General features: G+C 37.9%; 1 protein-coding gene across 3 annotated transcripts in view; it reads left to right on the plus strand.

Moving 5' to 3' along the window:
- The window catches only part of CERT1 (ceramide transporter 1), a 139015-nt gene that overhangs the window by 102791 nt on the left and 15487 nt on the right, over nucleotides 1–20737 (plus strand). For 2 of the 3 annotated variants that reach the window (XM_008962816.5, XM_034959935.3), the window contains exons 9-11: nucleotides 3915–4001; nucleotides 6672–6764; nucleotides 17524–17619. In XM_008962816.5, coding sequence (XP_008961064.1) covers nucleotides 3915–4001; nucleotides 6672–6764; nucleotides 17524–17619 — 276 coding nt within the window. Of the gene's footprint in view, nucleotides 1–3914; nucleotides 4002–6671; nucleotides 6765–7579; nucleotides 7658–17523; nucleotides 17620–20737 lie in introns of all 3 variants that reach the window. The other variant, XM_034959934.3, reaches the window with a different exon arrangement.

A 20737-nucleotide genomic window follows, 5' to 3' on the forward strand; every position in this document is an offset into this window, starting at 1 on the left:
TTGGTTATAATCAGACATTCATGATGTTCTAATTATAAAAAAGTTCTAAGTGTTTCTGACTTCTGTAGCCTCAGAAATTACTTTATAATCTTAAATTTATTCCTTAAGACTTACCATAATGTGGCTGGGTGTGGTGGCTCACATCTGTAATACCAACACTTTGGGAGGCCAAGGCGGGCAGATCACCTGAGGTCAGGAGTTCAAGAGCAGCCTGGCCAACATGGTGAAACGCCCTCTCTACTAAAAATACAAAAATTAGCTGTATTAGGCGTGGTGGTGTGCACCTGTAGTCCCATCTACTCGGGAGTCTGAGGCAGGAGAATTGCTTGAACCGGCACGTGGAAGCTGCAGTGAGCCAAGACCTCGCTACTGCACTCCAGCCTGGGCAACCAACTGAGACTCCATCTCAAAAAAAAAAAAAAAAGACTTACCGTAATGTAGGGCACTACACCAGGCTTGGAGAATACAACAAGAAACAAGGCTTATAAGGATCCTGCCTAAGGGCCCTACCTGAATGCATAATGGGAACAAAGGCTAATAGACAGTTATCATAATGTATGTCATCAAACACTTTTAATGCAGGGAAGGTGTTGAATCAGAGATGTCTTCCCGGAGGGAAAGAACCTCTTAGGAGGAAAGAACCTCTTAGCAGAAACCTTAAGAATGAGTAAATTGAGTAAAGAGTGTTTTCCAGTAGTCAGAAGCAAAATAATATTTTTCCTCAGGGGAACTGAAAGTAATTCTCTTTGGAAGGTAGAGCCTCCACAAATTGAGAGGAAAGAATGGTTAAGAGACTGACTGGAAAGATCAACAAGAATTAGTTCAGATCCTGAGACAATAGGTTTTAATCAAGAAAATGACATTTTCACATTTGCAGTTCAGAAAAGTCATTCTCCCTGCAGTAGGAAGAATGGATTGAAAGTAACAATTGTGACTGGGCACTTGGACACTTTTTGTATAATATAGATGAGAGTTGAAGGTGGCCTAAATTAGAGTCAAAGCAGGAGGAATAGAGAGGCACTGACAAATTAGATACAGTAATCCCATTGTATCAGTGGTTGGGGGGATACATTACAAGACCCCTCCCCCCCCAGTAACTGCAGATAGTACTGAACCCTATATACACTGTTTTTTCCTATATGTGCTATGTTTTTTCCTATATGTATGTACCTGTGATAGTTTAATTTTTATTTTAACAATAATAAAATAGAACAATTATAGTACTGTATTATAGTAAAAAGTTATATGAATGTAGTCTCTTTCTCAAAATATCTTATTGTATATAAACCACATAAATCAAAACCACAGATGGGGGAGACTATTGTATTTGGAAAGTAGAATTGAAGGGTGTGATGATTGAATGAGGGAAAAGGAAGGAATCCAAGATTAGGCCCAGGTTTCTGCAGATACGTGTGTGGAGATAGAAGAGGAGGTTTCAGACACGTTGCAATTGAGGTGAGTTATATGAGGAAGTCTTCTATATTAGATACAAAGATCTGACCCTTAGAAGAGAGATGGTCTGGCTGTGAATTTAGGAGTCATCAAAGGATGACTGAAACGTTGGATATAAGTAAGAATGCTGTGGGTAGAGCAAGTATGGAACCCTGAGGAACACCAACATTTAAAGGATAGGCAGAGAAGGGGAAACCTACAAAGGAGCCCCATAAGAGTGCTTAGAGAGGGAGAGGGGAATTTAGGAATCTAAGGGTAGAGAACTCTTCAAGGAGAGTTGTTAACATAAGAAATGCTATTCTAAGGGGGCAGATAAGTAGCTCCTGCCCTTAGTAAGCATGATGAGATAAAAGGGTTTTTTTTAAAGTCCCTTTTAATAAAGAAAATTTTATGCCAGTTCCTTTAGTTCCTCTCCCAAAGGTTTACCATTAAAGGAAAAACCATTTCATTTGGCAAAATAGAATTTTTGTTGTTGTTGTTGTTGTTGTTGTTGTTTGAGACTGAGTCTTGCTCTACCGCCCAGGCTGGAGTGCAGTGGTGCGATCTTGGCTCACTGCAACCTCTGCAACTTCCGCCTCCCAGGTTCAAGCAATTATTGTGCCTCATCCTCCTGAGTACTAGGTTTATAGACGTGCTCCACCACACTCACTGATTTTTGTATTTTTAATAGAGACAGGTTTTCATCATGTTGGCCTGGCTGGTCCAGAGCTCCTGGCCTCATGTGATCGCCCCTCCTTGGTCTCCCAGAGTGCTGGGTTTATAGGCATGAGCCACCATACTTGGCCAGAATTTTTAAACGCTGTAGTTTTCAATTAGACTCCTGAGGCTCTGACATGATTGCTTAAGGACTAGAAATCCACATGTACTAAATCACTGTAGATTGAATGAATATTAATATTTTTTAAATGTAGATGTGGTTAAATAGTATTTAAAATCATTAGAAAATATGCTTGAGTTTGGATATTTTGTGTTTTCTCTGATCAACAGAGAGCAAAGTTGTCCTGCTGTCATTTTACTGTCTTTGAAATGTTTTGATTTTGTAAAGAGAATCCTGCAGGACGAAGGCCTCTAGGGTGTTGTTACTATTTTTTCATGACCCTCTTGTCCCAGATGGTCATTAGATGGTATATTCACTTTGTGATACTTCACTAAGATATGCACTGTTCTGTATGTTTGTTGTATCTGAAGAGAAAGTTTTTTTGTTTTGTTTTGTTTTGTTTTGTTTTTTATGAAGTAGGTTGTAGGGGACTGAGTCCTCATAACCCTAAAAGAAGAACTCCATTAAGTCAACATTTCTTATATGCCAAATGACAAGAACGTGACCCCATACCTCCCACCCTTCCAGTGTAGTTCCAGGTTATGGTGGGGATAGGACGATGTTGCTAGATACTTTTTAATGGACTAATGATGACTTGGGGTTATGAGTTTAACTGGGAAGGTTTCACCAATTGTTCATGTGTCTTATTTTATATATTTTAACATTTAAGAAATGCTAAACCCAAGCCTACCTTTTAGTCTCTACTTTTATCATAATACAAAGCTGTTGTTCCACTTACTTGGTTCATCACAGCAGGAACATTATGTTGATTGTTTACATTTTGTTATTGTTCTTTGTATGTTTATCTTCTGATGCAGCTGAGGTTCCACTTGCATGGGAATCACTTGAGGGAATTATTAAACATGTATATTCCAAGGTTCCACTGAAGACCTACTAAGAAATAATTTTTGGCCATGGAGGCCTGGGAATTTTCATTGTAAGAAGTCTCCCACACAATTCCCCAAGTGATTGATGGCCATTATTCTGCCTTCTAGCCAGACTATCAAGCATCAACTCAACTTTTATTTCCCCATGAAACAATTACCTGTGCTTAGGAAGATCCGCCTCTGAATGCCTAGCCGTACTTATTAGCTATAGTTCTTGTGCAAATTTTTACTTACCTCATTGCAATTTTATATCTCTGTTGTCTCTGTCATAAGTCTCAACTCTGCTACTAAAGAAGCCCTAGATAATATATAGCTGAATGAGCATCACTGTTTTCCAGTAAAACTTTATGGACACCAAACTTTTAATTTCAAGTAATTCCCACATGTCATATTATTACTTTTATTTTTTCCAGCCATTTAAAAATGAAATTCTTAGCTCACAGGCTGTACAAAAGTAGGCAGCAGACTGGATTTGGCCCTTGGGCCATAGTTTTTGCCAATCTCTGCTCTAGACTATTATCCCAACACAATATTGGTCAATATACAGTAAGTAAATATATGAGTACTGAGTGAATTAATTGTAACACTCGTGATTTTACACAGAGCATGCATATGATCTAGTATACTGACTGGTTTGTAAATATGTGTTCAATAAATGTTTATTAGGTCAGTTTTCAAACTCAAGTTAATACCAGAGTTATCAGAGTTTTCTGTTTCTTTAAATAAACTGCTTTTTTCCCCACTGTGTGTTGGAATAGGAAGGCCCTAACAGTCTGATTAATGAAGAAGAGTTCTTTGATGCTGTTGAAGCTGCTCTTGACAGACAAGATAAAATAGAAGAACAGGTATATCTATTATTGAAAATTCTAAGCTGAAATTTATTTTAACCCTATAGGCATTCCTTGGTGTATATTATTTCACGTAAATAGAATTTGAACATTGTGAACTTAATAACCTAGAAGCTTAACTGTGAATACATTGAGTCACAAATGTAAAATAATCTTTTTTTTTTTTTGAGCCAGAGTCTCGCTCTGTTGCCCAGGCTAGAGTGCAGTGGCGCGATCTCAGCTTACTGCAACTTCCACCTCCTGGGTTCAAGCGATTCTTCTGCCTCAGCCTCCCGAGTAGCTGGGACTACAGGTGTGCGCCACCATGCCTGACTAAATTTTTTTGTGTTTTTAGTAGAGACGGGGTTTTACCATATTGGCCAGGCTGGTCTCGAACTCCAGAGCTCATGATCCGCCCGCCTCAGCCTCCCAAAGTGCTGGGATTGATTACAGGCATGAGCCATGGTACTGGCCGTAAAATAATCTTTATAAGTCAGTTCCTTTATATGTGAATTTCCAAGCAATAGAAAGAAAACCAATAATTGTTAAAAGGAACCATGCGTAATTAACATGAACTTAAATAGAAGTGCTCTTTTTGCTTATTTCCCTTTAAGTGTCCAGCTTAAAACATTCTTTTAATATAAAGCATATATTTAGTCTAAGTAAAAAGCTTCTTTGAATTTTTCTTCACCAAGTATGATATGAAAAGGAAGATGACCAAAAACTTCAGGTTTTTCATCTATATTAGTATTGTTTTTATTAACCCCTTTATTACCTTCACTACTTCACCTTCAGTTTCTTTCTCGCTTTTGCTTTGTTCAGTGTTTTGTCATCATTATTGAGTGTATAGCAGTTACACCCAGCTGCTGTGGAAATTGAAGAAAAGTATTTCTTAAACCCATTAACTAGCTTCAAGATTAATTTGATACTTTGTCTTCTTTAATTTGGCAACAGTACAGTTACCATACATTACAACTAGATGGTACTTAAGGATGAATTTTGTTATTTCCTCCCCTTGTTTAAGCTATGCTAGTTATGGTGGAAGCTTAAGCTTTTTGGGGGGCAAGTATTAATAAACTGTGGCTACAGAGTATCTTGCCAAATAATCATGTATGTGTCAGTTTTATACTACAAATGAATTTGCATAGAAAAGTTGGCTTGTTCGTTTCTTGTCATTGCTAAGACAGTCATGGCTATTACGCTCTTATTGGTCTACCTAAGGGTAAATCACCTGCAGTAGTAACTGCTTCTCATGTGTATCTTTCATTATCTTTTTAAAAATTACTGATAAAAAGTTCATGTCACATTAATTTGTAAAGCTTATTGCTCATTTTTTTTTATACCCAAAAGATGCTATGTACCACTCAAGAAGAGTGGGAACTTTTAGTTCCTAAATGGGCTCTACTTTTGGAAACCTAAAGTACTACCTGAAGTAGCATTATTTATTTGTTTCCCTTAGTTTTTTGTCTAGGATGTGCTGTTTTGGGAAAAAGTAGTGAATGAGTCAAGACACCTCAGTCTTACTCTTAGTTTTACCTCTAACTAACTTTGTAGCTATGAACTTATCACTGAATTCTCTGGGCCTTGGTTTTCTGATCTGTGAAACAAAGTAGACAAGATGATTCAAAACATCTCTTCTCTCTAAAATGCTACTCTACTGAATATCAGTATGGTGATTGAGTTGGGTTTGAGAGAATTGATGAACCCTTCCGTAAGCTTTAGAAAAAGAAATATTCATGGGGCCATCCAATCAACTTCATTCTATTCTTGACACTGTACTAGATGCTCTGCAAAATAGTCATTGAACAGAGCGTTGTTTTTCTTGCCTAATAGCCAGGCATGTTGATATGACAAAGATACAGTGTGGTAATACTCTATAGAGTAGTGAGAGCTTCTGTAATCCATAAAATCAGTTCCATAGATTTAGATCATTTCCCTCTTCATATTCAGTGTATATTGCACAGATCTCTCAACAACACAGCCATTAAATAGATATTCTCCAAGTGACACTTATATCACACATGTTTGAGTTTACGTTACTTGCAAACATAGGGAAAGAAAGATACATGGGATAAACTGGTGCATGAGAAATGAGATCTTAGCAGTTGGTTGAAATAAATGAGAACAACTGAGGCAAACTAAAGAGGAAGAAGGTCAAGTGGCAGCTTAACAGGAGTAAGATGATGAGATGAAGGGCAGAATACCTTCATGGAGAGGAGGCAAAGAGATATACATGATATGTTCTTAGGAACATAACTGAAGCAAACAATGATATTATTTCTAATTATATATAAACCTGTGAGTCAGCCTTCCAGGGGCCTGCTAAGGTAGAATCATTGGAATGATTTGGCCAGGGTTTGGATAGGAGAGAATTGGCAGCAGCGTTAAGATTGACCCATGATAAATAATGCTATGCAGGTAGCAGGGAGTCTGACTAGGAGCAAAATCAACGAACTTATCCCTTGCCTAACATAGTATCTGTGGAGTCAGAAAGAAGAGGTTAAATTGGGATATCTGAGGCAAGTATCAGGATTTGCCATGTCTGCGGAGTAGTTTCATAATTCTAATGGTTATAAGCACTAAGGCGTTCACTAAGTGAATGTTGGTAGTTCCAGGTTATATTATCCATTCTTGAGTTACAAAATACACTTTAAAACCTTCCCATCTTAACATTATATGTTTTTTCAGTCACAGAGTGAAAAGGTGAGATTACATTGGCCTACATCCTTGCCCTCTGGAGATGCCTTTTCTTCTGTGGGGACACATAGATTTGTCCAAAAGGTAAGCTAATGTCAGAGTTTACTAAAAGTACACCTTGTATTGTTCTTCATTGTTGGTGGAAATATCTTTTATTTGAGATGGAGTCTCACTCTGTCACCAGAGTGGAGTGCAGTGGCGCGATCTCGGCTCACTACAGTCTCCACCTCCTGGGTTCAAGAGATTCTCGTGCCTCAGCCTCCCTAGTAGCTGGGATTACAGGCATGTACCACCACACCCAGCTAATTTTTGTATTTTTAATGGAGACAGTTTCACCATGGCCAGGATGGTCTTGATCTCCTGACCTTGTGATCCACCCACCTCAGCCTCCCAGAGTGCTGGGATTACAGGCATGAGCCACCATGCCCAGCCGGAAATATCTTGTAATATATAAGTTTTCCCCCTTTTCATGAATTTAAGTAATGAGACTGTTTTTGGTTTTATATATTGTATTCCATATACATCCTCCAAAACAGTTAGAAATCTTGTTCTGAAAATAAAGTTCTTTCATTTTTATTTAAGGGGAAAGTTGGGGGTGGGCAAATAAGGAGTGGCTAGTCCAAAATAGTTAACAGAAGTATATCCAGTTATACTAAATCTCTCTCTTCTTTGGGGTTAAATGGTATTACTTTGTATTATTGGAAGCACTACATTCTTTTTTGGAATGATTTTGGAACATAATACATAATAGGTGCATGAAGTCAGCAGTTGCTGCTGTGCTTGTTTCATATAGTGCTTTGTTTTCTCTTCCCTTTATCTTGTGTTTGGAAGTTGGTACTGAATGCTCTGTTGTGCCTTTGTTCTGATTACTTGGTTTTTTCTTTGTCTGTCTCTGGTAGCCCTATAGTCGCTCTTCCTCCATGTCTTCCATTGATCTAGTCAGTGCCTCTGATGATGTTCACAGATTCAGCTCCCAGGTACTGTATGAATGTATAGAGTGGACTTGAGTCTTTCTGTGCTATATTTCAGCCTGCTTTCCCAGTTCCTAGAAATCTTTTGGTTAGGCCACTGATTTTAGTTTTGAATTTTAAATAGTAACATTAAGCATTAAAAAGGTCTTCCTTGTCTACTAAATAGTTCCTCTGTCAGGTTTGCATGTGTCCTTTACTATTCACAGCTTGGAATTTTGTCATATAGGAGGTACTCCAGAAAGAATTTCAAACTGAATTGAAACAAATAGAAGATACTGGGTTTTGTATATCATGTAATATCTGTTTCTTCAGTCAGGATTTAGCAGTTTTGATGGACGTGGTCTATATGATATGTTATAGCAGAAAAGCAGATTTTAACAGTCTCACTTTTAAGCTAAAGTATCTCCAAATTATATTCAACAAGGAAATCACTTTTTAATAATATGTTTCATTTCCATTATAATACTAAGCTCTATTGAGCAGATTGTGTTTTCCTTATGCAAATTACCTTTAGATATTATAAATGAATATTTCTGTTCATATGCTAAATCTATGGAAATTTGTTTTAATTTTTAGCATTGGTAAGGGTTTAGGAATTTAAGACAGGAAGGTGGATGCTTGCGGTCTCTAAAGTCTGTACCCTCAAAATAAAATCAGATTACCATTCGAGGAAGTTTTTTTTAGTGTCAGCGTTAGTTCTTTTTTTAATTTTCTTAATCTTCACATCTTTGCCATTCAACTTTTTATCTTTCTGGTGATTGCATTTTATTGGACTAGATTATATTATGTTAATCTTATATTAAAGACCTGAGCACTCTGGTCAGAATGACTCAGTTTAAACCCTGGTTAGGTGTATGATCCCAGTAAGTTTTCTAACTTTTTTGTGCTTCATTTTTATGATTTAGCTAGAACCTGACACATAATAAGTGCTCAATAAATGTTACCTTGTATTGCTGTTATAATTTCTTTGAGCTAATAAAAGTTATCTACATCATTATTTTTTCCTCTGTGAGAGTATTGCTATAAAAGTTTTTAAAAGTCATAGTTTAAAGAAATTTCTATTATTTTTATGTTTATAAATAAAGTTTACATTAGTTTTTAACCTGCAATAGAGAAGAATATTAAGACTTTAATGTATTTTTCTGACTTGTACAGCGTTTTTCTCCTTGAATACTCTTAAGAAAAAGATTTAGCAATTCTGGATCAGAAATCATCCATAACCAAATATACCACAGTATATTTTACCTTTTGCTTGTCCATTTATGCATTTTTTTTTAATTTTACTTATTTATTTTCGAGACAGGGTCTTGCTCTGTTGCCCAGGCTGGAGTGCAGTGGCACGACCTGGGCTCACTGCAACCTCCACCTCCCAGGTTCAAGCAATTCTCCTGCCTCAGCCTCCCGAGTAGCTGGGATTACAGGCACGCACCACTACGCCCAGCTAATTTTTGTATTCTTAGTAAAGACGGGGTTTCACCATGTTGGCCAGGCTGGTCTAGCACTCCTGACCTCGTGATCTGCCCACCTCGGCCTCCCAAAGTGCTGGGATTACAGGTGTGAGCCACCATGCCCGGCCCTGCGTATGTTTTTAAAAAGAGACTCATATTCATAATGAATCTGTGACAAAACTACATAATACTGGGAGACTTTGGTTTATTGTGCTAAGCTCCACATTGCATTAAAATCATATCACAGACTAATCAAAAATGCAGGAATACATAGGCTATAAATGAAAGAAAATATAATGACAGCAAAGAAAGAATGTAAGCCAGTAATAAAGAATGCCTAAGAATTAGGGGTTCAGAACCCAAACCAGGGCCCTCACTGTAGTGCTGTAGAACAGCTGAATTGCTTTTAAGTCCAGGTAACTATATCACTGAGAAGCAGGTGCCTATATTTTTACAAAATTTTGCTGACAGCTTACTTCTTCGTAATATTAATAACCTTTTGTAAAACTCATGTATGTAACTTGAGAGAAATCTTGCTGGATTTTTTTCTCTAATATATGGTGCTCATGATTGATCAGATCCTGTTTTAGCTTTTGATTATGTACTGTTTTATATGCCAGAAGAGGTAAAAATGAAGAAAATAACATTAAGGTCTTCAAGTATTTGTTGTCCTTGCTAAAGCATTAGTTGTCATTAGCAGACGTGGACTCTAGCAATTCACTGTTGTAATTAAATTGTGTGCCTTATGTTCAGCAGTTCCTTTATAATAGATGACTAATTCCCAATTGATAAGATTTTTTGTTTCAGAGGATGTTACACTGCCTTATCAGCCATTATCAAAGGATCTAGCAAGTTGATTCTGTATAGTCACACTTGAGAATATAGCATTGGATGTAGATCTGGAGTTAATATTAGCTGAGAAACATTGTGTTATCTGGAAAACTCTTCCAGTTCAACACAGTGTAAAATTATAGTAGTGACTATACAGTAGTGTTACATTTTACAGTTCTCACACCCTATAGAGACTTTTGTATTAAGCAAAATAAGAGGCTCAAAGGTTATTCATTAACATTAGAAACACTTATGTTATATTACATTGCATCGGTCTTTTCTGTTTTTTGTTTTTTTTTTTTTGAGACGGAGTTTCGCTTTTGTTGCCCAGGCTGGAGTGCAATGGTACGATCTTGGCTCGCTGCACCCTCCGCCCCCTGGATTCAAGCGATTCTCTTGCCTCAGCCACCTGAGTAGCTGGGATTACAGGCACCTGCCACCACGGCCAGCTAATTTTTTTTCATTTTTAGTAGAGATGGGGTTTCACTATGTTGGCCAGGCTGGTCTCGAACTCCTGACCTCAGGTGATCTGCCCGCCTCGGCCTCCCAAAGTGCTGGGATTACAGGCGTGAGCCGCCACACCTGGCCTACATTGTTCTTAATACACAAATATACATCAGTTACTCCACAGCGCTTGATATGGGAGGTAACCAAATTCTTTGTTTTATAATATCTTCATAATTAATTAAAAAACTAAGTCGACATTTTTAATCACCTTTAATAATTTGCCAAAATATTATATAAGCATAATATAATCAATTCTTATTTACTCCAACAAATTTTAAAAGTCCAGATACAGATACCATATCTAGTTTCTTGATCATTTATATCAGCTCCCATACAGAAGCCTTCTAAATCTCTGGTAATTTCACTTTGCTGTTTACATAAGTGTTGGCTCATGACTACCTTGTTCTTCTTGAAATGATGTTTTATAGCCTTGAATTGGCTGAAATAATCAAGTGTACAATTGAGAGATGCCCTGAAAATAGCTTAAAATAAAATATGTACATCTACTAGGAAATTAGTACCAACACATGAATCTGTCTGATGGGCAGATATTAGGAATGAAGTCACTCCAGATCTGAGAAATTAAAGTTGTAAAGGACTGCAGGTTCTGTGTTTTTGTTGTTGTTGTTGTTGTTGTTTGTTTTTTCATTTTTGTTTTTTGGGTTTTTTTGAGACAGAGTCTCATTCTGTCACCCAGGCTGTAGTGCAGTGGCACGATCTCAACTCACTGCAGCCTCCGTCTCCCAGGTTCAAGCGATTCTCCTGTCTCAGCTGGGATTACAGGCACACGCTATCACACCCAGCTAATTTTTGTATTTTTAGTAGAGACAGGGTTTCACCATGTTAGCCAGGCTGGTCTCGAACTCCTGACCTCAAGTGATCTGCCCGTCTCGGCCTCCCAAAGTGCTGGGATTACAGGCCTGAGACACCATGCCCAGCATTTTTTTTTTTTTTTTTTTGTAAAGAGACAAAGTTTCTCTTGTCCAGGCCGAGTGCAGTGGCATGATCATAGCTCTGTAACCTGACCTCTGACCTCTGACCCCCTGGACACAAGTGATCCTCCTGTCTCTCAGCCTCCCAAGTAGCTGGGACTACAGGCATTCCACCACACCCAACTAATTGTTTTTATTTTTTGTAGAGACAGGGCCTTGCTATGTTGCCCAGGCTGGCAAGTTCTTGAAATAATGGCTGTGGCCACAAACTAGAAAATAATTTTCAGGTGTACAGAGAATAGAAAGAATTTAGATTCATAAATTGATCATTTTGGTCACAGTTATTTGCATAACACAGTTCACATTTAAAGGTGTCACCTTAGAAATCAAAGGGGAAGAACATCATCCTCTATTGAAAAAGGAAGAAATCAAAGGATGTACAGTGAATTTGCAGCTTAATCTATGGGGAGCATCATTGCAAAAAATGGTTCTGTGTGAGACTCTTTCCCACCCTTTGTCCACAGGAGCACATTATTGTTGTAGTAATTATTTCACCCCTCTCCCTTTTTTAGTGTACAAGTGATACATGCTAATTTTAACAGAACTTGAAAGTAGAATAAAATTAAAATAATAGTTTACTAATATTCCATTTATCTTCTCTCATATATATGAGATAAATATTAAGGTGTATGTACTTATCCATATGTGCCTGATTTTTTAAAATCTGGCACATATGGATAAGTACATACACCTTAATATTTTTTTCTTCTACCAAAATAGATAACTCTATATAAACTGTTTTATAATCTTTATTTTTAACTTATATTTAGGCCCATCTTCCCATCAGTAAATATAAGTCTATATGTCTTTGTCTATTTATGCATATGCATGGCTGGATTTACCTACTCACCTAATATTGAACATTTAGCTTGTTTTTGGCTTTTCTCTGTTATATATAGTGCTACAGTGAGCATCCTTGTATATACATCTTTGCACCCTTATCTAATTATTTCCTTAGAATATATTCCTAGAAGCATAATTGTGGGAACAAAGGCCATGAACATTTTCAAGTGTTTATTTTATTATTTTATTTTATTTTTATTAATTTTGATACAGGGTTTTGCTTTGTTCCCCAGACTGGAGTGCAGTGGTGAGATCACCACTCACTGCACCTTGACCTCCTGGACTCAAGCGATCCACCTGCCTCAGTCTCCTCAGTAGCAGGGGCTAAGGACTACAGGCACACGCCATCATGCCCAGCTAATTTTTTTATTTGTAGCAGAGACGAGGTCTCACTGTGTTGCCCAGGCTGCTATTTTATTTATTTTTTAAGAGATAGGGTCTCATTCTGTCATCCAGGCTAGAATGCAGTGGCACAATCATAGCTCACTGCAACCTCAAGTGATCTTTGCCTCAGCCTGAGTAGCTGGGACTACAGGCATGGGCCACCACTCTCAGCTAATTTTTTTTTTCAATTTTTTATTTTTTGTAGATATGGGGGTCTCACTGTGTTGCCTACGCTGGTCTTGAACCCCTAGCCTAAAGTGATCTTCCCACCTCAGCCTCCCAAAGTGCTAGGATTACAGGCCACAGGCCTCAGCCAAGTTTTAAAAATTTTTACTGCCAAACTCTTCATTAGAAAAGTTGAACCAGCTTACATTCCCAGGCCAGTTTTCTATTGATATAGTAGCACTGAATATTATAATTCAGTTAACTTTTGTCAATACGGTAGGCTAAAAGTGCTATGTTCTTAGCCATCTCTCTTTTGGGTTAACAGTGCACTATTTTGTTATTAATAATTATTCTATCTAACAAGCCCCCTCTATGGTTTTGTGGCTTTGTAGTAAGCATAGTTGTATTTCCTTTTTTGAGGTGGAGTCTTGCTATGTTGCCCAGGCTGGAGTGCAGTGGCACTATCTCGGCTCACTGCACCCTCCGCCTCCCGGGTTCAAGTGATTCTCCTGCCTCAGACTCCTGAGTATCTGGGACTACAGGCATGCACCACCACGCCCGGCTAATTTTTTGTATTTTTAGTAGAGAGGGGAGTTCACCGTGTTAGCCGGGATGGTCTCTACCTCTTGACCTCGTGGTCCGCGTGTCTCAGCCTCCCAAAATGCTGTGATTACAGGCATGAGCCACCGTGCCTGGCCAACATTTCTTTTACATGCATAAAAGAAAGAGATCTGAGCTGTTTTTGAGCCCTTCTAGACTTTCTTTCTTTTTTTTTTTTTTTTTTAAGTAGATGAGGTCTTGCTATGTTGCCGAGACTTAACCTCAAACTCCTAGGCCCAAGCAATCCTCCCAAGCTGCTGGGACTACAGGCATGAACCACCATGCCCAACTTAGACTTTTATTGTACTATCAAAAGGCAATTTTCTTTTCAAATTTCTGGGTAATAGTGTTAGAAAAATCCTGCTTGGTAGCCTCCAGAAATGGCATCATACTGAGTGATTCAAATGTGAGATGGAAGAAAAGGTTAGAATTGGAGTGAACGTCCCCTCTTATCTCAAATGTATTTTATCTCCATTTTGTTTCATAGTTTATTAGTTTGAAGATGCTTTGTATGTCACCTAATCATTTTCAACTCTAGGTCCAGAAAAATCAAGGGCATGATTTCTGAAATTACACTTAGCCTAATTAAAACTTAGAAACACTGTTCACCTTCTTCAGTGTTTTTGACTGAGTCTTTTTCATTTATAAGTGACAGGAGGTGTTACTATAACATTATTTCCTAGAATGTCAAATTTTGAGCCTAATAGCATGGTAAATTTGGCTATATTTGTTGTTTTTTGTTTTTGTTTTTGTTTTAATGAAACTTAGTATTTCCTTGTTTCCCACTTCTTTTTTTTTTTTTTTTTTTTTTTTGAGACGGAGTCTCTCTCTGTCACCCAGGCTGGAGTGCAATGGCGTGATCTTGGCTCACTGCCACCTCCGCCTCGCAGGTTCACGCTATTCTCCTTTCACAGCCTCCCGAGTAGCTGGGACTACAGGCACCCACCACCACGCCCGGCCAATTTTTTTGTATTTTTAGTAGAGACGGGGTTTCACCATGTTAGACAGGATGGTCTCGAACTCCTGACCTTGTGATCTGCCCGCCTCAGCCTCCCTAAGTGCTGGGATTACAGGCGTGAGCCACCGCACCTGGCCTCCCACTTCTTTTTAATATGTCGTGTCATAACTGAACAGTAAAGTGAGCAGATTATCAGGTTAAATCTGAAGTGTCAGTCTGGTCACCAGTGCCCAAGTTACTGCCCCTATGGTAATATTGGTTACTTCGTATTTTCCTACAGCAAACATAAAATTTGTTATAGTGAGATTTTTACCTGTATACCTCTCTTAACTTTAATGTTATTACCTCAAGGAAGATATTATCATGAATGAAGATTCCATGATGAAAGTTTTGCAGAGTTTATTGCAGTAATTTAGTACTTCATTAGAATCTTTAGTTTTTTAGGAGCACAGTACTGAATGTTTGTTTCTTTGTTGGACCTTTTGAAAACCGGTTTTCCATTGATGCAGTGTAGCTGTTACAGGAATATCATTTTTAAAACCTTTTTATACAGCATGGCTGAAAATTGAACCTGGGCCTCCCTCATGGCCTACCATTGAAGGAACAGCATTTTTTGCCTATCTAGAAAGACAATGTTAAATGTGCTTTCTATATATTTTTTAACTTGTGCTACCTACTACGCGTTTATATTTGTGGAATCTGTTTTCTTTTGGACAAAACCACAAATCAAAAACACCTCATTTCATAGGCATTTGAAATCCCTAATTCAGAATAATCTCCCAAACAGAAACACAACTACCTGCATTCTTTTTGACAAAAGAGCTAAGTAGCATTAAAAAATTATTTTAAACCCAATTCTGTTTTTTAACAGAATAAAATTCTTCTGTTCTTCACATTCTTCTTTCATAGGTAACCTATTGAAAGTAGGGTTTATTTGGGGGAAGCATTTCTTTCTGTCTCTTATCTCATAATAAATACAGGTGTGCTTAACTGCTAGTTTCCTACCTCAAAGATATACTCAAATCTAAAGATGTTTAAGATTTTGGGATCTGAAGAGTAAACATTTCTCCTAATCACAATGTGACAGAGACAAATGAATCAAGCCAATGCTACTTTTATTTATGCATACTAACTGGAAATTTTCTTTTTGGAAATCAGATACATTTTGTATGTATTAGTAATTTGGAATCCTGCATTGGTTATCCTCGCCCTCCCAAAGCAGATTCTGAAATTATAAAGGTGCACAGGTTCTCCATGCAACACCAAAAGTTATATTTTCCAAGGCTTTGTAAAATTGTAGAATGTTCTGTTAAATTTCTGTCAAATCAGTAACTCACATTGTTTTGAGAATTATGAATAAAGGAATAAAATATTGTTAGTGTTTATTTAGTACAAAAATAGATTATAGAATCTCAGCATTTTTGTCAAAAAATTTCTTTTTGATGATTGACAGATCAGGAGACACTTAAGGCCATACCTGCTTTCAGTAATCAAAAATGCATTTAAGATCCAGAAACTTGAGGTAGCAGAAGTATACATCACTATCACATATAACATATCCTTTGGTATAGAAAATTATATTCCCAGAGTGAGTTTCTTTTTTAAAACCGTTAATGAGGCCAAGGTGGGAAGATCACTTGGGACCAGGAGTTCAAGACCAGCCTGGGCCAGATGGCGAGACCCTGTCTCTACAAAAAATTAACTGGATGTGGTGGTGCACTCCTGTAGTCCCACCTACTCAGAGGCTGAGGCAGGAGGATCCCTTGAGCCCAGGAAATTGTAGTGGCAGTGAGCTATGATCATACTGCTGTACTCCAGTCTGGGCCACGAAGTGAGACCCTGTCTTTTAAAAAAAAAAAAATGTTAGGCATGGTGGCACAGGCATATAGTTTTAGCTACTTAGGAGGCTGAGGCAGGAGGATCACTTGAGCCCAGAAGTTCAAGATTACAGTGAGTTATGATTGTGCCGCTGCACTCCAACCTGGGTGACAAAATAACCCTGTCTTTGGCGGGTAGGGGGGAAGTTGATTATTTACTTTGAAATATGTTCAAAACTGATTCCTGTTCTATATTCCTAATGAACAGAATAGACTTTATATAAAACAAATAGTTAAACTTAAGGATAAAATTTTAATGGAAGTATAATATATATATCTTCCAGCTCTTCTGTCTTCTAATGTATTTATTACAGAAAATGAAATTACTTTGTTTCCGCAATCTTTGTATCACTTCAGTTCTCCAGTAAATCTGAGAATTCTGGTAGTGTGAAATATTCAGCTTTCTTTGCTTATTTACATAAAATGTATAAGGACAATTTATGATAATTAAGAGTTACATTTAAATATCAGGAAAAAGTTATAAATTTAAATTAGAAAAATTTTAAAAGGAAATTATTAGAAATTTTAAAAGAATGAACTAAAAGGTGATTATATGTAAATGCTTGCATATATGAATATTAGCATTGTCCCTAAAATAATTTAGAACAAAGAAATTGGAATCAAGTAAATAAAGGTTTGATTATTTTTAAATTGGCTTATATTCCATGATAAAAGAGAGGTTTATCAGTGGCATAAGAAAGGTTTTTCACCTTTTTTGTATTGAAATCTTTGACATATACATATATATCTTTGCTCATCTTTGTGTATCTTTGCTCATATGAGAGCAAAGATATAAGCAAAGATATGCTCTCTCTCTCTATGTCTTTGTTCATACCAGACCTTCCTGATTATCTCCACATAGTCTTAAATATAGGAACATTAGACTGGATGATCTCTGTGCCCCCTTTATCTCTACTCTTCCATTATTTTATACTTTAACACATCATCTCTGTTTTATGATATAGAATGGAATATTTCTTTTTTCCTGAAAATGCTTATTTTGGTCGCTTGATACACATTAGGCCAATATGTGTTACTTGAGTGACCCATCTTCCTTCTTTTCATTTCTGTCTCCTGTCATTAACCTGGATATCTGGAATGTGGACTAAACTCTTCAAACACTATGTAAAACCTACTAACCTTTGTGCATTTGGTTGCTCAGCTACTAAGAGCACCATTTCTGAACTGAAGTTAACTGAAGACCATTCTGTTTTAGAGATTATGACATACCTTTTGGATTCTCATGCCTTTTTCCTCCCCTCTCAAGGTTGAAGAGATGGTGCAGAACCACATGACTTACTCATTACAGGATGTAGGCGGAGATGCCAATTGGCAGTTGGTTGTAGAAGAAGGAGAAATGAAGGTAATTCCCCCTGAAATGTTATAGATTGCCAAAGGCATCTCTGTTTCAGTCATATTATCATTACTATTGATATGAATAAGGATAGCACTTTCAACTTACCTTTAAAACAAATTATTACATGTGATCAAAGCAGTACCATATATTGAGCAATAAAATGTCTTTTTGCTTTTCTGGTTTTGCCTTTACTAAAGTTTTTTATGATTATAATATAAATATATGATTAAACCTTTCTGTTTTGACTAGGCCATGAAGAAAATAAAATTTAGAGAATTAGATATGACCAGGTCACAATTAGCTGATGGTCCTGTATTTGGATATTTCCTTTTGTTTTGTTTTTTTAACATACTGAATGTTGTGCCTAGATGACACTTTGTTTCTCTCCCTTTTTGGTCTATACCCTCCTTCTTTTCCCTTCTCTTACTGCACCTTTATTTGATATTTGGACATTGGTCAGTTAATCTTGTTTACATCCCTAAACACAGGGACAGAAAATAAGAGCAGGGACTGAGAGATACAGAGATGGATTGAAAAGCAAAAGCAACATTGAATTTTGGATTCTCTCATTCCTAAGGAACTATGCTAAATAAAGATACAAAGATAATAAGACACTCTCCAAGCTAAAGCTTTAGTTAAGGAAAAAGAATATTGACATTTAAAAGATACTATTGGCCAGGCACGGTGGCTATGCCTGTAATCCCAGCACTTTTAGGAGGACGTGGCAGGCGGATTACTTGAGCTCAGGAGTTCAAGTCAAACCTGGGCAACATGGTGAAACCCCGTCTCTACCAAAAATACAAAAATTAGCTGGGTGCAGTACCACACACTTGTAGTCCCAGCTACCCAGGAGGCTGAGGCAAAAGATTCCTTGAGCCAGGGAGGTCAAGGCTGCAATGAGCCGCGTTTGTGCCACTGCACTCTAGCCTGGGTCACAAAGTGAGACCCTGTGTGAGATATATATATATATATATATATATATGCATGCTATTACTTGGCTCCATCTGATAATGTACTGAGTGAAGAGTACAGATGAGTGGTGGAGAAAATCAGAAAAGAAAGATCTCTGTGATTTGAAACAATTAGATTGTTTTACAATGCAGAGAAGCATTTGAACTACATCTGGAATTAAAAAGAAAGTTGTGACAAGGGTGAGGTGAGGGCATTTTAGGGAAAAAATTATAATGTGAGCAAAAACTTGAAAGCAAACTTTTTAGTCAGGATTTTTTGCATAATCTATGTTGACCAGAATTATTCTAGCAAATAAGATATAATATTAGATGCTGGGATTTCCTCTCCCCTTGAATAAGGAACAAAGTAAGACATAAGATAAAACAGACAGATAAATGAGATACCAGAATGTTAGCTATAATTCTGATAAGGTGATTGTAGAAAATAGTTTGAGATCAGCTGCTACAGGGTCTTGTTACTCCAGAATTAAGCATGTTCCTGGCATTGCTGGATAATCACAAACCTTCACTACAGAAGCAGGCCAGGATGTATGCTCTTCGCGGAAGAAAGGGTTGAGCCAGACCTGCCTTATTTCTTCTTCTGTAGTCATCGTTCAGTCACCGTAGAGTCACCTCCCTCTGGGGAGGAGGAAGTGAAGTACTAAAGAGAAGCCAGGAGTGATGGTCTGGATGACGTCCCTCTACCTGGAATGAAGAATAGAAAATAAGTACTCCTACAGCCCACAGTGTTAGAGAGAAATTGGGCCTAGATAATGGGAAGCATAAAGTTACTCTCTAAAGAGAACAGTCGTTGTCTATAACAATTGTCTACAACAGTAGACTAGCCACTGTATGAAAAGTATCTTTTTTTTTTTTTTTCTTTTTTTTGAGACAGAGTTTTGCTCTTGTCACCCAGGCTGGAGTGCAATGGCATGATCTTGGCTTATCGCAGCCTCCGCCTCCTGGATTCAAGTGATTCTCCTGCCTCAGCCTCCCAAGTAGCTGGGATTACAGGCACCCGCCACTACGCTGGGTTAATTTTTGTATTTTTAGTAGAAATGGGGTTTCACCTTGTTGGCTAGGCTGGTCTCGAACTCCTGACCTCAGGTGATCCGCCCGCCTCGGCCTCCCAAAGTGCTGGGATAACAGGTGTGAGCCACTGCGCCTGGCCTGAAAAGTGTAATTTTAAGAAGATCAAGCTGATAGGGAAGAAACTGGAGAACAAGCAGACTACTTAAAAGAGTCAGGCACAAAGTGATGAAAGCCTACCTAGAACAGTAGAAAAGTCAAACTGTTGGATGTCTTAGCGAAGACATTTTAGACAAAAAATAATAATGTGAGCTAGAGGCCTCCCTGCTCTGCACCTTTGGCACCACATCTAGGAACTGCCAGTGCCGTGGTGTCAATAGATTCCTGCCTCACCCCTAATCATCTCTTCTATGCTTTATTAAGAACAGTTTTTGACTGGTGGCAGTGGCTCATACCTGTAATCCCAGCACTTTGGGAGGCCAAGGCGGGCAGATCATCTGAGGTCAGAAGTTCAAGACCAGCCTGGCCAACATGGTGAAACCCTGTCTCTACTAAAAATACCAAAAATTAGCTGGGCGTAGTGGCAGGCGCCTGTAATCCCAGCTACTCAGGAAGCCGAGACAGGAGAATCGCTTGAACCTGGGAGGCGGAGGTTGCAGTGAGCCGAGACGGCGCCATTGCACTCCAGCCTGGGCAACAATAGCGAAACTCTGTCTCAAAAAACAAAAAAGAATAGTAAAGAGCTTACTAGCTGTGTGAACTGTAAAGGGAGGAATCAAAAGTCTAGAGTTTCTAGTTTGGGTAGCTGGGAAAACGGTGGTCCCAATAATATGAGTAATAAATAGGTAGGGGAAGGTAGTCTGTTGAGAGATACTCTAAGAAAAACTATGTGAAATGCCTAACAGTGTCCAGCCCCATAGGTCCTTCATAAATTGGCACTTGGTTCTCCCCCATGATGACATGTTTCATTTCTCAAGAGTATTTATCACATAATTATCTAAAGTAGCAAACTCTATAATTTTAAAATAATTAATTTTACTTAGCATTTAAGGTATGTAACCTCAGTATTTAAAGCAAGATAGATCTGTATTTACGTTTTTGCCATCTTAGCTTTCAGCCATTGATTTAACAAATAACTGAGTGCC

Source organism: Pan paniscus, chromosome 4, assembly GCF_029289425.2.
Source record: "Pan paniscus chromosome 4, NHGRI_mPanPan1-v2.0_pri, whole genome shotgun sequence".
NCBI classification, from domain to species: Eukaryota; Metazoa; Chordata; class Mammalia; order Primates; family Hominidae; genus Pan; species Pan paniscus.